The sequence below is a fragment of the Patiria miniata genome, unplaced genomic scaffold, assembly GCF_015706575.1.
Source record: "Patiria miniata isolate m_02_andy unplaced genomic scaffold, ASM1570657v1 HiC_scaffold_18, whole genome shotgun sequence".
Classification (NCBI taxonomy): domain Eukaryota; kingdom Metazoa; phylum Echinodermata; class Asteroidea; order Valvatida; family Asterinidae; genus Patiria; species Patiria miniata.
The window spans coordinates 10,076,352-10,093,861 of NW_024037056.1; the positions used below are offsets into that span (position 1 = coordinate 10,076,352).

The following is a 17,510-nucleotide window of genomic DNA, read 5'->3' on the forward strand; positions in this document are numbered from 1 at the left end:
GCAAGTGAGTTGTTCCCGCATCGGGCTCCAATTTTCCTCTCATTCCTGAAAATGACAGATCCCATGTACGAATGATAATTTACGGATAGTCTGATACATGTAATGTATACTTCTTATACTAAACAGGTGCAGTTTCAGCTCAGAGAACGTTGCGGACGGAAAAGTGAAAATAGAGTCTTGACGAAACTTCAGTTCGGCCACTGGTTTTTGGCTTTATATTTTGTAAGCCGTTCTTCTTCAAAATGCAACGAGACGTGACGTACCTAGAATGTAGATTGATGGTTCGATAATTTTGTGCTATTTATAACATTGTCAATCTGCTGTAACTTTGCGAGAGTCACTCGCTCGCCGCGCGCACTAATCACGCGGGTTACGCCACACGTTTGTTGCCCTATATGCCTCGATTTGATTTTCAAGATGGCGTGCCCTGATTAAGGTCTATATGCCGGCTCTCAACACCTCTTTACATGTCCCCCCCCCCCCTTCCGACGAGGCTCAATGCGTTTGTTTACCCAAGGATAGTCGCAATAAAGGAGTCCCCAGCAAAGCATTCAAAGTGCAAAGCCTTTAAAGCCTTTCAAGCTTTCGTGCTTTTGTGAAGCTGTTGAACTTTTCAAGGACGACCCCGGCTTTACGGCGAACCATCAAACAGTATACTAGGCCCCAATATAAGTGGTACGTAACACGCGTTCGAACTGTGTTGAGAAGGCTTAACTGGGCCACTTGATCGCGTCAGCTGATCGGCAGCTGATCTTACGTCGTCAGTTCTTTTGGATCTCTGTCTCGCTTGATAAAGAAGGTAAGATACCTTTTCCGTAACTTCATTAGGCATGTTATAATACTTTTATTTTCCTCCTCCTCACTTTACGGTACCTATAAACTTCTAGTGTTGTAGGTCTGCGTGTTCGCAACTACTAATTCGATCATCGTCGGTGTTGACAAACGAGCAGTTATGAGTCGACATAATAATGACGGGAAACACGAGTGAAAGTTTAGATCTACATGTATTTCTAACAGCTGATGAAGGTCATTAGCTTACCGAGTAATTCAGTCGTTACAATTATTCCTTCGTTCTTCTTTCGAGTGCAGTTGGACAAGTTCATTTAGTGCAGTGAGCAGTGAGCCTACATGATATTCCAAGTTTGTAAAATGTACGAAATTGTAATTCTACGCCTATCCAGCATGATATTTTATGTTTCTCCACTTTATTCACTATAGCCTGTAGGTTTATATATGTCTTTTTGTTTTCGTCAGAGATGGCTAATAACCGTGCCTTAGTTCAAGTTCAAGTTAGCGTGAACTCGTGATGAACTGTTGTGTGTTGGGATCGAACTTTGCCCAAATTTACATTGTCATGTCTTTATCATCGATCCAAGTTCATGCACATATTGTACTTTGAAAAAGTGGTGGGTAGCCGTGTTAGTCAGATAATAGCCAAAAAAACCCGAATGTAGCACTTAAATGACTAACTAAAGAAAAATTTGTGCATAAGCTTTCGTAGCAACAACTACTTCATCAGATGCAATGAAGAAAAACAACTTCAACCAAGGTTTATATAATGTACTTTGACACGCAACTAGGCCTACGTGACAGCCCATGCTAGAATCATAATATAAAAATAGTGACAACAATCGTAGCTGGCACTTACAAAAACAATTTTCTCTGTACCCTTTTATAAGCCCTACGATCAATACAACACACAGATAAGCCAGGATAAGGTTTCAACTCCGACCAATTGTCATGGTAAGTGTCATTCAACTAGTTCGGTCACGCGAACCAACTTGGTGAGAAAAAAAAATCTCAACAGACTTGTTATGACGAACCTTGGCCTATATATCGGCTTCATAATCATAACTGCACTTTTGCATTTTGTCGGGGTGTATATACTTTGGTATTATCTGTGAGAAATATAACTGTTCTTCCTTTTAATTCTTCCGGATATTCACTGTCACATGGTTGCTTACACTAGGCAGAAAGTTATAATGACAGCTCCCAAAGTTGTACTAGAGTACACCACAAAACACTTTCAAGTCATCAAGTCACAATTAGTCAGCTAAGAAGGAAGAAAGAGCTCGCGGACGCAAAGAAATTCCTTTGTCACTGTGGCCAATGTAATTAATTTGTCTTTCGACCGTGTTGTTGACTTCCGACTTGGATTACATCATTAAAGGGATATTACGTCATGGGATATGCGCCCGATTGGGCTACAAAACGCGTTTTAAACGAAATGACGTTAATTGGAAATAGAGCATTTAAAAGTGAGATATAAACGTTCACACAACCATCCTTTTAAAAAGGTGGGTGTTCATGCGAGAACCATGCGGGGTGCGAGAACGAATTTCGGGGGTCAAAATTTTGACTCAACTAAATCGAAAGGCGAGCTGTTGAGTGCACAGTTCATCGCATTCTGCGAATGTGCAAGAAACAACATCTGTGTATTGGTGCTATGTGTATGTATTATGTGACACACAAGCAAAGTGTATCGTACATTGAATGGAAATACACGGCTGGAAATACGCGTGCGTGTGCCACAAAATGTCCGCCGTGTCCGATGTAAATAACCGGGGTTTTTATTCTTTCGTCTTTTCTCGGGAACGGTTAGACATTAGGTTAGTTTCCTTTTACCCAAACCTTTGAAATAGGATAAGTAGGCCTAAACAATCCAAAACATTCATAAGATGGAGTTTGCGTCGGGTGATGTAAATCAATATTAGGTTTTGCCCTTCACCGACGTAGAGACACTGTATAATCAGTGTGTAATACCTCCCGAGTGAAAGTTAGAAAAAAATCAAGTCGAGTCCCACCCGAGTGATTTTTGTCCAACTTTCACTCGGGAGGCAACACACTGAGTATGCAGTGTATACGTCGGAGAAAGGCAAAACCTAATTGTAACCAAAATATTTGAGACCGCCAATTCCCCTTATAATGCACTTGTTGGGGTCTATCCGATGTTCCCCAATACATATGTCCCCCAATAAAATGTTCCCAAAAATCCTTAGGGTTAGGGTTAGGGATAGGGTTAGATGGATATGGTTATAGGGTTAGGTAACATAGGTATTCGAAAACATAGGTATGCACCCCACTCGACAGGTTGGTACAAAAAGATTTGTACTGTAGAGTTCGACCTTAACTTATTTTTTTCACTAGCCAGCTGGGCTACTGAACAGACTCTTAACTAGCCCGCGGGCATTTTCACTAGCCAGCATGTTTTTCTTTCTTAAGCAACAATGTGCATACATGTAGAACCTGTCTCCTGATGAGGCAATGTTTTCAGTTTTTTTTAATAAACAAATCTAATAATTTAACAGTTTACTAAAATTAGACACAAATTGATACAGGCTTGCTTTCTGAATTTAACGATTTATTTCTACCTGTCCTTTCATCTTTGCCGTAACCCAATAATTTTGACTCGCCAGCCGGGCTACTTAAGGAATAGTTTGACTAGCCCGCCGCTCTTTTTGACTAGCATCTGGCTAGAGGGCGACCGCTAAAGTCGAACCCTGTAAATATCGTGTATCTATATACTCAACGTCTTAAACCCTCCTTGCATAATTATTGTTCCTCCCGTCTCATTGTGCATTTCATAGAGGCGGCAGACAAAGGTCTGTCTGAGTTAACAGAAGGTGTGTGTCTGGATGGGCTTTACAGAAACCCATACAAAGATGGGTTTCAAATCTTTCTTTTCAATCTATACAGCTTTGTGTCCTTGAAGAGCAATAGGGTCCATTGAAAATTAGACTTACAAGGCTCAGAAAAAAAAGTTGCCGATGTGATTTGACCATTGCGTGCGGTTATTTCAATCTGGCAAATCATCAGCTATTGTGCTTCTGCATCAAATGGTGAGTTACAGTGGAACGTTGCTGTACCGAACGTAACATTCGGCTATACCGAACACAACATTCGGCTCCCGATGTTTGTGTACATGTACAAAACGTACCGAACATTGTTGTTGAAAAATGTCAACAGAAGAGCGACAAGTGGCTATTATTTTCCCAAGGAATAGAAGGGGAAAGCCTCTTTGCTGTTGGTAGCAAGCTTAAAAATGGGTAATTACATAATTCAATAGTCGGCACGTGTTCAGAGTCGTCTTTCAGTAAACTACCAGGGCGCGGCGTGCAGGGTGAAGTTCTGAAGGGCGCTATTTATTGAAAAGTGAGTGTCGGAGCACCGGCAGCTTAAAATCGCTATACCGAACGATCGCCATTACGCACAATTTCTGCGGAACTCGCGATGTTCGTTGTATAGCGACATTCCACTGATATGCAGATGTGGCAGTGTTGTATCCGAATCCCTCACGTCCATAATAGCTCACCATCCATATATCACAAGTTGGAACTTGTTTTTATCACAGTTCATTTGACTAGCTTGTGGCTTGAATTGAGAACCGGTGGCCTTGTGAGGCCAGTGAAACTATTGTACAAACTAGTGACGTAATCGGCAACCTGTTTCCCCGGCTGCGTGTACTTCTTCCACAGGCTGGGATTATTGTAGTGGTGTCTTATTTCTTTTTCAGAACCTGACAGCAGGATGTCGAACAACAACCCAAAGGATGGTTACCACGCGGTACAGACTGCCGAAGAGAGTTCCGAACGAAAAAGAGTGGGTGCGAAAGCGGCTGACGAGGATGAAGGGGCGTGGCAAGACACTGACAACCTCCCTCTCGAAGAGCGATGCTGTTGCAGTGCCCTCCAGCGTCTTGCATCCCCCTACGTCTTCGGCGTCTTCGTGTGTGTGTTGAACTTCTTCCAGTCGGCTGCTTTTTCTGTGACAGGGTAAGCCATCCTCCAACTTGCTTTCTACTGCGTCTTGATTTCTGTTCTTTATTTGGAGTCTTTATCCCATCGAGTCTTTATTTTAGTTTCCTCTTTTGGGGAAACAATTGTTTAATTGTTTGTTCACTTTGCACAACTGATTGATTCTTTGTGTTGATTCACTGGATTCATAAACTTGACCTTCGAAAATTTGAGATTTTGTGACCTCATGTGATCAACCGAAATCAACTTTTACTCCCGTTTGCGGCCTGTTCGTTGTGATTACAGGCTTAGTAATAAAAACAAAGACCCCAAACCCAAACTCAACCCAAATGTCGGGAGTGTTATTTTAGTGAAGTTCTGCATGTATTAAACCTCCCAAACTTTCTTTTAATACAAGAATCATTCAAATCACTTATGTACTTTTCAAGTTACGGAATTTAAACACTCACCACTTTGAAGTTATATCCACGGATCACAAAAATTATGTGACTGCGCTCTTTCAGCAAAACAAAAAGAATTCGCACACATCCCTATTTGATTTGTTTTCGTTTTGCTGAAACAATACTTACCTTTTTGTGATCCGTGGACAGAACTTTAAAACGGTGGTTATTTGTGTTTAAAATTCCGTAGCTGGAAAATTACATGAGTGATTTGAATGATTCTTGTACTAAAAGAAAGCTTATGAATTGGGCTTTCATATCCTAGATTTTGAAAGTGCTACATGCAGAACTTCACTAAAACAATGGTTCCGACATGTAGGTTTCGTGGTGTTTTTTTTCACTCACACTGTATTGTTTGTCCGTTAAATTATGACCTTTTTGAAAGTGCTACATGCAGAACCCCACTAAAACAATGGTTCCGACATTTAGGTTCCGTTTTTGTACTCACCCTGTACTGTTTGTCTGTTGAATGATGACCTTTTTAGAAGCTCTCAATTGAGCACAATAGAGAAACGCTTCCAGCTGAAGACCTCCGAGTTGGCGCCCTTCCTGATCGTGAACGACATCATGAGTGTGGTGATGGTGCTCTTCGTGGCGTACTACGGACACACCAGCCACCGGCCTAGACTCATCGGGGGCGGCAGCCTTCTCATCGGCCTGGGATTCCTGCTCTCCACGCTGCCGCAGTTCATCTACGACACGCCGCCGCAGTTTTCCCCCGGACTAATTGGTGGCGGCCGTGAAAACGGCTCGGCAGGGGGATTCTCGCATAATGGAAGCAGTCTCCTTTATCCAGTAAGTAACTCTTTGGGTGCGGCATCCTGATAATCTGATGAGCTCGGCTGCATTACTTTTCCCATTCCGTTTCATACACCATTGGAAACCACAGTTAATGACGTCCATTCACACACCCCGTTTTGTTCTGGCATTCATTCATGGTACATGCATTTCATCTTCATACCCACTCCTGATAACGGGCAGAGTATACCGTCCAATACGTTGAGTTTCCCCGGCCGGTTCTTTTCGGAACCTCACAAACTCAGTGACGTAGCAAAGAGGGGGTGGGGGGCCCCGGGGGGGGGGGGGGGCACGTTCCCCCACACATTTTCCGTGCCCTCCCCCACCAAGCTACTGATAATGCCCCTTTTCCTTCCCCAACCAAAAAAGGTTTTTGTAAGTTGTATTATTTTTTAGTTTGCCAAAGGATTACTATTTACAATTTTTTATGTTAATGGTTTAGCGAGGCATTGAGGGGCCCAACTGGGAAAAACTGCAATAGGAAGTTTGCGATATTTGCCCCCATGATATTCTGATGCCCCCTGTTCCCCCCGGCCCCCACTCACAAAAAAACTTGCTACGCAACTGCACAAATTGAACCCCAACTTGATTCGTTTATACATGGCGCAACCGTAAACTTGACCGTATTGATATCTTCACCATCTTCACTTGCTATCTTCATAACCCCTGCTTATTAAAATCAAGCATCACAATTTCATCTACATTTTGTGTCTTGGACCTCAATATGACAATGACATCAAATTTTGCCAGGTTCAACGTACAAAATTGAAATTAGAGAGATTGCTTAGTTAGGTAGTGTGCACAGTCACACAGAAACCGGCCTGGTCTCGAACAGCATTTCTTGCGAAGCACCTACAGATCCTTCATGATTCTGTCTAGCATTCGACGATTCCTCATAAACCTCCCGTGCTTTACCTGCTCAGGTCTGTGAGGTCAGTACCAGCGGAGGAGATGCAGGTTCTGAGGTTTGCACCGAGGAAGAGGAGCTTTCCTCGGGGTCCCTCATGTGGCAGGTGTCTTGGATTATCGTCGGTCAGATACTGGGAGGGATCGGAGCTGCACCTATTATGCCTCTTGCCGTCACGTACATGGATGACTGTCTGCATCGCTCCTCAACATCGGTTTATGTAGGTGAGTGAGGTTCCGCTGAGGTTTTCATTTCAGATCACCTCTTTCAAAATGTCGGCAGTAGCCGACAAGGATACCGATGTCAGGGTGGTTTGCCAAGTTTGTTTTACCAGTAATTGTTATTTTGTTTCAATTTGTCTTCGGTTTTGGAGGAGTTTAATTTTAAAGGCCACAACTATAAGGGACAGACATCACAGTAGTCTAGTCAAATTAGTTTATTCAGCCGAATGAGTTTCCATTACAGAAAAGTCTTGTTAAAATTCCCAAACTCTTTCGATCTGCATTGTACCCGATTTACTGACCGACTGTAAGTTGTGAATTAAAATGGCTCACGGCACGTCATCACGCCTTGACCCAACATTTGCCTCATATGACTTCCTAGTCCCTTCGGTCTTGGACCACCTTTGGACCTGCAAAGGCTTGTTCACTTGAAATCGTCTGGTCTCTACTTTTAACTGATAACACAGAGTGGAATTCCACTCCTTGGTAAAAGAAAAGAAAGAGAAATCGAATGATTTTGTATCGTTATACGGGGTCGCTATACTCGCCAAAACCTTTCGCTGTAACAGAAATTTCAAACTATCCGATTTCGTCTACATTGTATAATGGAATTTCTCCCCATAGAAATGTACACAAGTTGCCCGTGACCGAAGACTATGTGTTTGTTACAGCCGGTTTTCGTCCTAACCGTTTTCGTAATAACTGGAGCCGACTGTACAAAATGTATTTTCAGGTGTTGTATTTCTTGTAGTGCTTGTATACTTGGAGACCTCTACTTGTACTCGGAAGTACCCGTACTACTCGGTAACCTAAGTACTCGGCAGTACTCGGTACTCGGAGAAAAAGTACTCGACTACAACACTGGTATTTTCTTACCTGACAGCATTCATGTTCGTGGCAAGCTCCTTCGGCCCTCTGCTCGGGGCTGGCATCTCGGGATTCTGCCTCTCCACCCACGCCGACTTCTACAAGGCGCCGGTCCAAGCCCAATTGGGCGATCCTAACTGGCTGGGCGCCTGGTGGCTCAGCTTCGCCATGGTGGGCGTGTTGCTCCTCATTGTGGGCGTGCCCATCATGATGTTCCCGAAGAAGATCAGGAGGCGGGTCAAGAAAGCCAAGGATGGGGAGAGGAGGAAATCGGAGGAGGCACAGGAAGGGGAGGGGGGCGAGGATGAAAATATGGCAGGGATGTACCGCCTGAATGTCCACGAAGACGGCGGGGGAAGATGCGCATATGTCAAAGGTAAACTCATTCATAAAATCAGCCCACACACAGGTTGTTAACCCTAAGTCATTGGTCATTTGACATTGAAACTTTCTCACTACAATGAAGTTACTGGACCATTCAGGTGTTATTACTCATCCATAGTCACTTTATTTCTGAGAAAACATGACTAAGTTTCTCCTTTCTTAAATATTTTCCTATTTCAACCAAATCCTGTTTCTAGTGCTGTCCATTATTCATTCACCATTCAATTAGATTCAATTCATCAGTGCAATTCACTCCATGCATTCAGTCAGTTCGTCCAGTTCTCTTTTCCTTAGTTCACATTAAACAGTTAGATAATCTATGTACATGTATTAAAACTTGCTGTGGAATAAAGTCACGGTAAAGACAGTTCTCAACTACAAAATTGTGCATTAGCTATTCCCCAACAAAAGTAAGTCTTGTTTAATTAACTGCTTTTTGCCTGCACGTGCACAGGGGGAGAGTCAGATACAACGGGAACATCATTTAGTATCGTTTTGTTGCTCATCATTATCATCATCATCAAGCTGTGGTCATTCATTTTTGGATGATGCCCTCCTCAAGCAGTTTCCATTGTCTTCTGTTTGTCATTCTACTCCATGTTGCCGTGCTCATATATGTGGTGATTTCATGTCTCTCCTTTTTTGTCAACCTCTTCTTCTTCTGCTTGTCCTTGGTTGCCATTCTGTGAGTCTCTTGGTCCATCTGTTGTCTTGTCTTCTTGCTAAGTGCCCTGCCCATCTCCATTTCATTTCCTTGATCTTCTCTATGATATCTTTGAACTTTGTTTGTTGTCTTATGAAGGTATATATGTCTAATTTTGTCTCGTAATGATAGATTGAGCATTCTCCTTTCCATGCCTCTCTGTGTTGTCAATTTTAGTTCCATCTCTTTGGTTGTTGCCCATGTCTCTGCCCCATAAGTCATCGTCGTTTGGACACACTGGTTGTAAATCCTTCTTCTAAATGATATTTTTGTGTCCGCTAGTAATTCTTTGTACCTTCCAAAACATCTGCATCCTCCCTGTTGCTAACAAGGTTTAATTATTGTTTTAAACTTTAGAAGAAAAAATAGATAAAATGAAGTAATCTTACTATTGTTTATGAAATAGAAATTTTTCACAATACTTACGAACTCACTTACCTGATCCGTGCTGTTTCGTCAGGTTTTCTGAACGCCCTTCGTCGCCTGGTAACCAACCTGACTTTCATGTCACTGCTTCTTGGGGTCTGCGCAATGCTGTCCTCCGTCGTTGGAATCATCGTCTTCATGGTCAAGTATCTGGAGACGCAGTTCGGCCTGCCCGCCTCTACAGCTCCCATGCTCTTCGGTAATATACCAGTAGTCCATTTTCGCCAACAGGTGTTTTATGCTAGGTTCATACATTCCCGAATTATTGCTACGAATACCCCGATCTATTCCGAATAAAAATTCTTGATGGCATCGGCAGAAATTAGCCCCGATTCGCTGTTTGTAAGAATAACTTAAGAATGAAACAGAAATAATCAAGAACTCGGTACGAATTGGAAGCCGAATCAGACCAAATCAAGCCAAACGTTTGCGATTTATTGCAGAATAACACCAAATTGTAGCAATTTTGTCAAAAATAACATACGAATAACTCCAGAATCATCCAGAATGACCCAGCCTATTGTGTATTCGTAAGTTATTCTTTTAACATTCGTACATTTCTTGATACATTCGTAATGATTCGGCATGATTCTGGACTGTTAACACCAAAAATAACTCTACGAAACTTGTAAGAATTCTGTAAGAATACCCAGAATGCTGTAAGAATATCCAGAATTAGTTTTGAATACAACAAGAATAAACCAAGAATTGAAATTGGTTCCCGAATCACCCCGACAATTTTGAACATGTCCAAAATTGTCGGGGCGCTTCCCGATCTTTAACGATCTTTCACCGAACTAACAGAATCATCCCGAGGCAGCCAAGAACCATCCCCGATTTACTCAAGAATTGCTATTCGCGGCGATTCGGCTTAAAAATCGGGAATGTGTGAACCTAGCATTAGCCAACGGATGTCACTTTGCCAAATTAACAAAAGAACAAGTTCTCGAGTTTTAGCTGTTAAAAGCAAGGCTCCCGCGTGCACCTTGCCATAAGCCGTGCATTTACTGGACCCGTACTAGTAGTGCACTACTAGTATAGTGCCAGGCAAATACTGCGAGGGAGTCATTGTCTGACTGAGTCCCTAAATAATACTGTAATTTGTAGTTTGCATTAAACATCAACAAAATGATAAAAAAAAAAAATACAAACACAAAAGTACATACATTACATCGATAATACAATTAAAAACCGAAACATTCCCTAAGAAACAACCGCAACCGTAAAAAAAAAAAAGTCTAATGTCCTAAACTTTCAAACTTGGACTATACAGGGTGAGTAAAAAAACACAAAACCCAAATGTCGGGACCATTGTTTTAGTGAAGTTCTGCATGTAGCACTTTCAAAATCAAGGATATGAAAGCCCACTCCATAAGCTTTCTTTTAGTACAAGAATCATTCAAATCACTCATGTACTTTTCAAGTTACGGAATTTTAAACACAACCTCCGTTTTAAAGTTCTGTCCGCGGATCACACAAAAGGTGTGCGTTCTTTCAGCAAAACGAAAACAATCCACACACATCCCTATGTGATTTGTTTTCGTTTTGCTGAAAGAACACTTACCTTTTTGTGATCTGTGGACAGAACTTTAAAACGGCGGTTGTGTTTCGAAGTCGGTAACTGGAAAAGTACATAAGATATTTGAATGATTCTTGTACTAAAAGAAAGCTTCTGAATTGAGCTTTCATATCCTAGATTTTTATAGCGCTACATTTAGAACTTCACTAAAACAAGTCCCGACATTTGGGTTTCGTGTTATTTGGGTTTCGTGTTTTTTTACTCACCCTGTACAACTAGGATTAACCAAATGAAGCTGTCCAGCCGAGACCAGCTGACCAGCTGCCAAACTTTCGGGCCCAGTACTCTTTAAAATTGTTAGCAGCTTTTAACTACTATATAGGCCTACATGTGTGTTACCGTAACGTTACTTTGATGTGAACAATTTAACCCAAAGCAAACACTTCCCAATCATCCTCCGACTTCTTCACCCCCTGACAGGGATCATCATGCCACCCGGTTCGCTCCTCGGCAACCTGATCGGTGGCTTCGTGGTCAAGAAGCTGAAACTGACCAAGAAGGGACTAGCCAGAATGGTGGTCGTCATGAAACCCTTCGTCTTCCTCCTGGCTCCGGTGTTCCTCCTCCTTGGATGCAGCAACCGGGACATCGCTGGCATCACCACCGCGTATCCCAACATGAACATGTGCGTCTTATTATAAGACATTATGTACCTTATTCTTATAATTATCTGAAAATACAGGGTGAGTAAAAAAAACCGAAACCCAAATGTTTGGAACATTGTTTTAGGGAAGTTCTGCACGTAGCATTTTCAATATCTAGAATATGAAAGCCCCATACATAAGCTTTCTTTTAGTACAAGAATTATTCAAATCATTCATGTCTTTTTCAAGTAACGGAGTTTTAAACACAACCACCGTTTTACGGTTCTGTCCACGGATCGCAAAAAAGTTCAGTGTAGCCTACTTTCAGCAAAACGAAAACAATTCACACACATCTCTATGGATTTGTTTTCGTTTTGCTGAAAGAACACTGAACTTTTTTGCGATTCGTGGACAGAACCTTAAAACGGTGGTTGTGTTTAATATTCCGTAACTTGAAAAGTACAGCCGTGATTTGAATGATTCTTGTACTAAAAAGAAAGCTTGTGAATTGGGCTTTCATATCCTAGATTTTGAAAATGCTACATGCAGAACTTTCCTCAAACAATGGTCCCAACATTTGGGTTTCGGTTTTTTTTACTCACCCTGTATACTGCAGTTACTACTCTAGATTATTCGTCAATATGAAGAAAAATTCCCGTCCAGGAACGGACGTATCATTCTGACTAGAAATTTGATGTACGTTTTGTGATATTAAAATATTGTAACAAATAAACACATTACAAATAAACTCAAGATATGTTCACTGCACTCAAGATCACTCATTGTTGGTACACTGCAGTATATTGGCACAATACTTTAGATGTTTTATACAATAAGCAACAAAAAAGATATTATGTATTTTTAAAATATCTCTTTTATAAATACCATCTTATAGCAATATTATATTTCCATATCTGCATTAGGCTTAGAACATAAAGAATGAAAATGTACTGAAGTTAACCTTATCAACTATTGAATGAATTTACAAAAAAAGTACATTGTATATTGTTTGGCAAGCATGACAATAGACAAGCCCTACTTTAGCTGTCAATAGGTACCATTTAATCCATTAAAATCATTTAATCTTTCAATCTGGTCTTATTTACTTATTTTGTTAGGACAAAGGTGCCACTGCCAAATCTGGTGGCTGGCTGCAACGCTGACTGCGCATGCCCAACTGAATACACACCAGTCTGCGGGTCTGATGGTGTAACGTATGCGACGCCATGTCACGCAGGTTGCCTAGCAAAGGTGGAAAACGGACAACCAAATGGAACGAAAGATGGCATGATGGTGAGTATGCATAGACAAGAAGAGATAACCCAACAATGCTGATCAAAAAGATATCACAAACCGCTTTTAAAATTTGACTTGGTCAGATTTAAATAATGGATATTTATGTTATACTCAATATGGCGAGGAATCAACGTTTTATTGCATAATGTTTGATGTTCATCTCAGAAGACGATTGCCGACAGCTTTGTTGCATGTGTACAAATCAGTACACAAACGATTACATGTATAAACACCACAAAAAAAGAAAGTCCACACTCATTTGAGGGGTCATAATTTTGAATTTGATCGTCTTATGATGACGTCATTTATGTAGACCTTTGGAGGATGTTGTAAGCTACATTTTGGTACCCCGTTTGCTACCAAAAGACTGTAAATTGTCCAAGATTGACAACGGTTTTTAAAAAATGATGCAGTTTGAAAAGTTGCCAATTTAAAGATTACGAGAGGAGAAATTGCTAAGCGCACATGCCCGTAATTGGCCCCTTTCGACTGCACATTGCCTGAACAAAGCGCGGGTAATTCAATTTCGCGTGCTCCCATGCAGACAACAAGCACTGTGCAATCGATATTCCCTGCCGTTCGTTTCGGGTAGTGTAACATTGTCACGCAGTAATTTCCACTCGACTCGCCTACTCTTCTTTTTCAAACTGCATCATTTTTCATTAACCGTTGTCAATCTTGGACGATTTACAGTCTTCGGTATCAAACGGGGTATCAAAATGTAGCTAATAACAACATTTCCCAAAGGTCTATATAAATGACGTTATCATAAGACGATCAGATTTAAAATTATGACCCCTCCAATGAGTATGGACTTGTTTCCAGTGTTGAGTATGAAACCAGTGGTTAAGGTTCTTGCGACTTGAATCAGTCTGCATAACGACCATTTCTGATGACTACTTTTTATATTTGATAATCTCGCATATGTTACATAGTTATACACCGACTGTGGCTGCATTGGTGCAACTAGTCCCGCCGACCCGCTCGGCTTGAGAGGAGACTACGAGCACGTGGCCATCCCTGGAGAATGTCCTCGTGAATGCAACACGCTGATTCCGTTCATGGGTGTGGCCATGTTGCAAGTCCTTCTCATGACCATCGTTGGCAACCCAGGATTCATGTTGCAACTGAGGTGCGTATGTGCCAAGCTGCATGTTGGCTGGATATGAAAGATTGTAACATTCTTTCAGGGCTGCTGTGGTCCAGTGGTTACGGTGTTCGATTTGTGTGCCGTGGTACATGAGTTCGAATCCTGGCCGTGGGAACATGGTGCTTGTGCTCTTGAGCAAGGCACTTTACCATTATTGCATCCGGTCCCGTGTGTTGTGTAACGCATGTTAAAGAACCCAGTAACACTTATCGCTAAGAGAAGGGGTTTGCCACGGTGTTTTTGGCAGTGGCTGCAATATGCGCCGCAGCACCTTGTCAACCCTTATAAGGTGCTACATAATGGGTCTCATTTTTCTCATATACTTTATTTACCTTTCTTTAATAATAGACACGTGCGCTATATAAGACTCTGTTATATTTTTTTTATTACATGAGGCAACTTTCTCAAATCACTACATGTTCCGGCTTCCCAACTTCGTTCCCATAGTGTCGAGCAGTACGCTCCCACCACTTCTTGCTCTCTCACCCTGGTATTGGACCAACATGTTTGGATACGTATGCAAATTATTATAAAGGAACAGTCTAGTTTCTGGCTGTGCTTGTTTTTGCGCAGTTTGTTTTTGCATGTGGCGTCTGAGGTAAAAACAGAATCAATTCGTCGCAGCAAGAGTTATGAAAACACGATTTTTCTTTCAAAGTTAAAATGTTACAATCGTTCATATCCAGCCAATATGCAGTATCACATTTCATATTAATATAAACAAAATGAAAACGGGAGGATTGTTTATGAGGTGGAGTGGACGTAGTAACGTAATCCATTAAAAAGTTAAATCAGGATACAGGAAGAAAGTTTCCCATCCAGGGGTTACTATTGAAAACAAGGTTACAAAATAAGTAAAGCCCAGGAACGAGGTGGGCGGCTAAAGGAACCCAATGTACATTTTCAACAGTTTATGGAAACATACTGATTAAAAAAAAATCTGAAGTTTCCTTCTTCGATATTGCCTCTAACAGGTTGTCTTGAAACTGCCTCTAATTGTGGCACAACCTTAACGTTGTATAAAGTAAAAAAACAGTCATCCAACTATCCAGGATATATTGGCTCGCATGAGGTGAAGATCGAATCATTTGATCGTTTGTTTCCAAGAAGATCTTTATGAGGATAACCAAAGATTTTCAAGAATGAATTAAATATCAGAGCCTTTTATGCAATAACATCAGTGCTCAAAAAGATGTGCTGTACGGTTACATTCAACACCTATATTTCATTGATCGTTGGCTATTAAAACCAAAGTATTTACACAATTTACATCAAAGGAATTATAGCAAAATGTGAAGTATCATGTTAAATAATGCTAATATACGCCTACATGTACTTATAATTTGGTTCAATTTTATTTTATTTTTGTGTACAGGACAGTTGATGAGGATGACCGTTCCATAGCTGTAGGCTTCTCATCAATGCTGCTACGATTGCTAGGTAATTTGATGAAACAAATTAGAATTAGGAAAGCTAGACAATACATTTTGAACTTCAAGAGAACCTGGAAGCCCACTTTAGAGGACTGCGTCACATTTTAGATGTATTTTCATTCCTTTTGGTATGAAAGCAAGGATTCTCCAGAAGTGCACAGACACGTGAGCAAGGTCGCTCTAAGGAACTTAAGAGGGAGAAGACGATGAAGATATGAAAAACTATTAAGTTTTAGAGATAGGAAGAAACCATGTAAGCATGTTCCAGGAAAAAACACGGAGTGTTGGACACGCAGAGGCGATCCAACGAATGGCTTTAAATGGGAGTAGCTTCCGGTACCAAGGGCGGATCTAGAACACAATTTTTTGGGAGGCCCAAAAAAATGTGGTGCCCCAAAAAGTGGGTCCAAAAAAATACGGCGTGGGGATCGGGATTATATTGGATTCTAGATGCTCTGTGGTGCGATCTGAGTCAATTTCTAACCACTTTGACAATTTTTTTTGAAGGAAAAGATTGTAGTGTACGCAGTGCCTGCCTTAAAACAAAAATAGGTTCTTTCTTTTTTCTCTCTTTTTTTTGGAGGGGGGGGGCAGGCATGGCCCCCGTTGCCCCCCCCCCCTCCCCCCCCGGATCCACCCTTGCAGGTCCCCATGTTTTTGTTTTTTTATGGGGGAACCAGTCTACACAATCGTTCTTCCTTTTCCATCTTTTTTCTTTAATACCAGGGTTTATTCCATCCCCTCTGATCTTCGGCACGGTCATCCAGACGACTTGTCTCCTCCTCCAGTCGTCTTGTGGAAAGACCGGCAACTGCCTCCTCTACGACATCGTGCAGTTTAGATACGTCTACTTCGGGTTGATTTTCAGTCTGGACTTCTTGAGTCTGGTGCTGTTCATCGTCTGCTACTGCTCCATCAGAGTAGAGAAGACTCCCCAGGTACGTATTACGGAGGGCGCCCTCAGTAGGTATCTCTTGTTTATCAGCAGAACAAAGAAACAAAAACAGAACAACAAACACACGTCTTTAACAGCAATGAAGATCATTCAAATCTAAAGGTAGTAGAGTTGTTGAATAAAATTAATCTCTGACCAATGAGACTTTCCATTTTGCAGTTTATTTTTTTATTCAGGGTATACATGTTATTGGCCTTCGGCTTGGGCCATTTATTGGCGACCAGGCCCGTAGCCGGTTTTAAACGTACCTTTTTTTTTAACCGGCCGAGAACAATTTTATTCCCATTAATAAATACATTTTGGTCCAAAGGTAAAAACAAGTTAAAAGGTCTCAAATAAATTTCCAAAGATTTTGTTCACCAATTTACTTCATGTTTTGTGAAACACCCCTCTGACGACCATGTCTATGGTATCTACCTCGCGTCGTATTGAGTTCTGAATTGACACATTGTCATCAGGAGAATGCAGACATGTTTCGATCTCATTTTTTTTTAACAATCCTTTTCTCAAAATTACAAATTGCAGGGTTTCGAAGAGATGCGTTCAGTACACTCAGACGAAGTTAAGAAGTCGGAGACATCTCCAGATACCACCCCTGGACAAGACAAGGCGTTGGAGGCGTACAAGGAATCCGATGTGTAACGGCAACAGTCCGCCATCTTTACCTCGTTCCGAGTAGTATAGTAATAAGTCGTTTTGGCGTCCTTCCCTTCCGAGCACGAGCCTCGTTGATGTCATTCAACGTTGTCCTGCTCCTAATATCAAGTTCTAGTTTCAAAGTCTTCCACATGCGAGTCAATCAAGCCATTTGGGAGCTCAATTTGTATTTGTTTTACGAATCTGCTCCTAAGACCACCTTAAGGCGATGAAAGAAGCGAGTTTTACAAAACCGAGACCCTCTTATAAAAGTCAGAAGAAACAGCATAAGTATTTAGCTCAGTAAGCAAAAACATTCTTCCTGATAATGTAGCCTTAAGGAGGCATTTTGTCGTCGTAAGTTATACCTTACGCCT

At 41.4% G+C, this 17,510-nt stretch overlaps 1 protein-coding gene across 1 annotated transcript; it reads left to right on the forward strand.

Moving 5' to 3' along the window:
* The first annotated feature begins 515 nt into the window (after positions 1-515).
* Positions 516-17,256, forward strand: LOC119724548 (solute carrier organic anion transporter family member 5A1-like). The gene is made up of 12 exons (XM_038195650.1): positions 516-799; positions 4,514-4,772; positions 5,680-5,989; positions 6,916-7,123; positions 8,004-8,363; positions 9,535-9,699; positions 11,500-11,704; positions 12,782-12,956; positions 13,895-14,091; positions 15,485-15,549; positions 16,269-16,480; positions 17,023-17,256. The coding sequence occupies exons 2-12, from the start codon at positions 4,528-4,530 to the stop codon at positions 17,137-17,139; spliced, it is 2,259 nt and encodes a 752-aa protein (XP_038051578.1). The 5' UTR covers positions 516-799; positions 4,514-4,527; the 3' UTR covers positions 17,140-17,256.
* Positions 17,257-17,510: the final 254 nt, after the last annotated feature.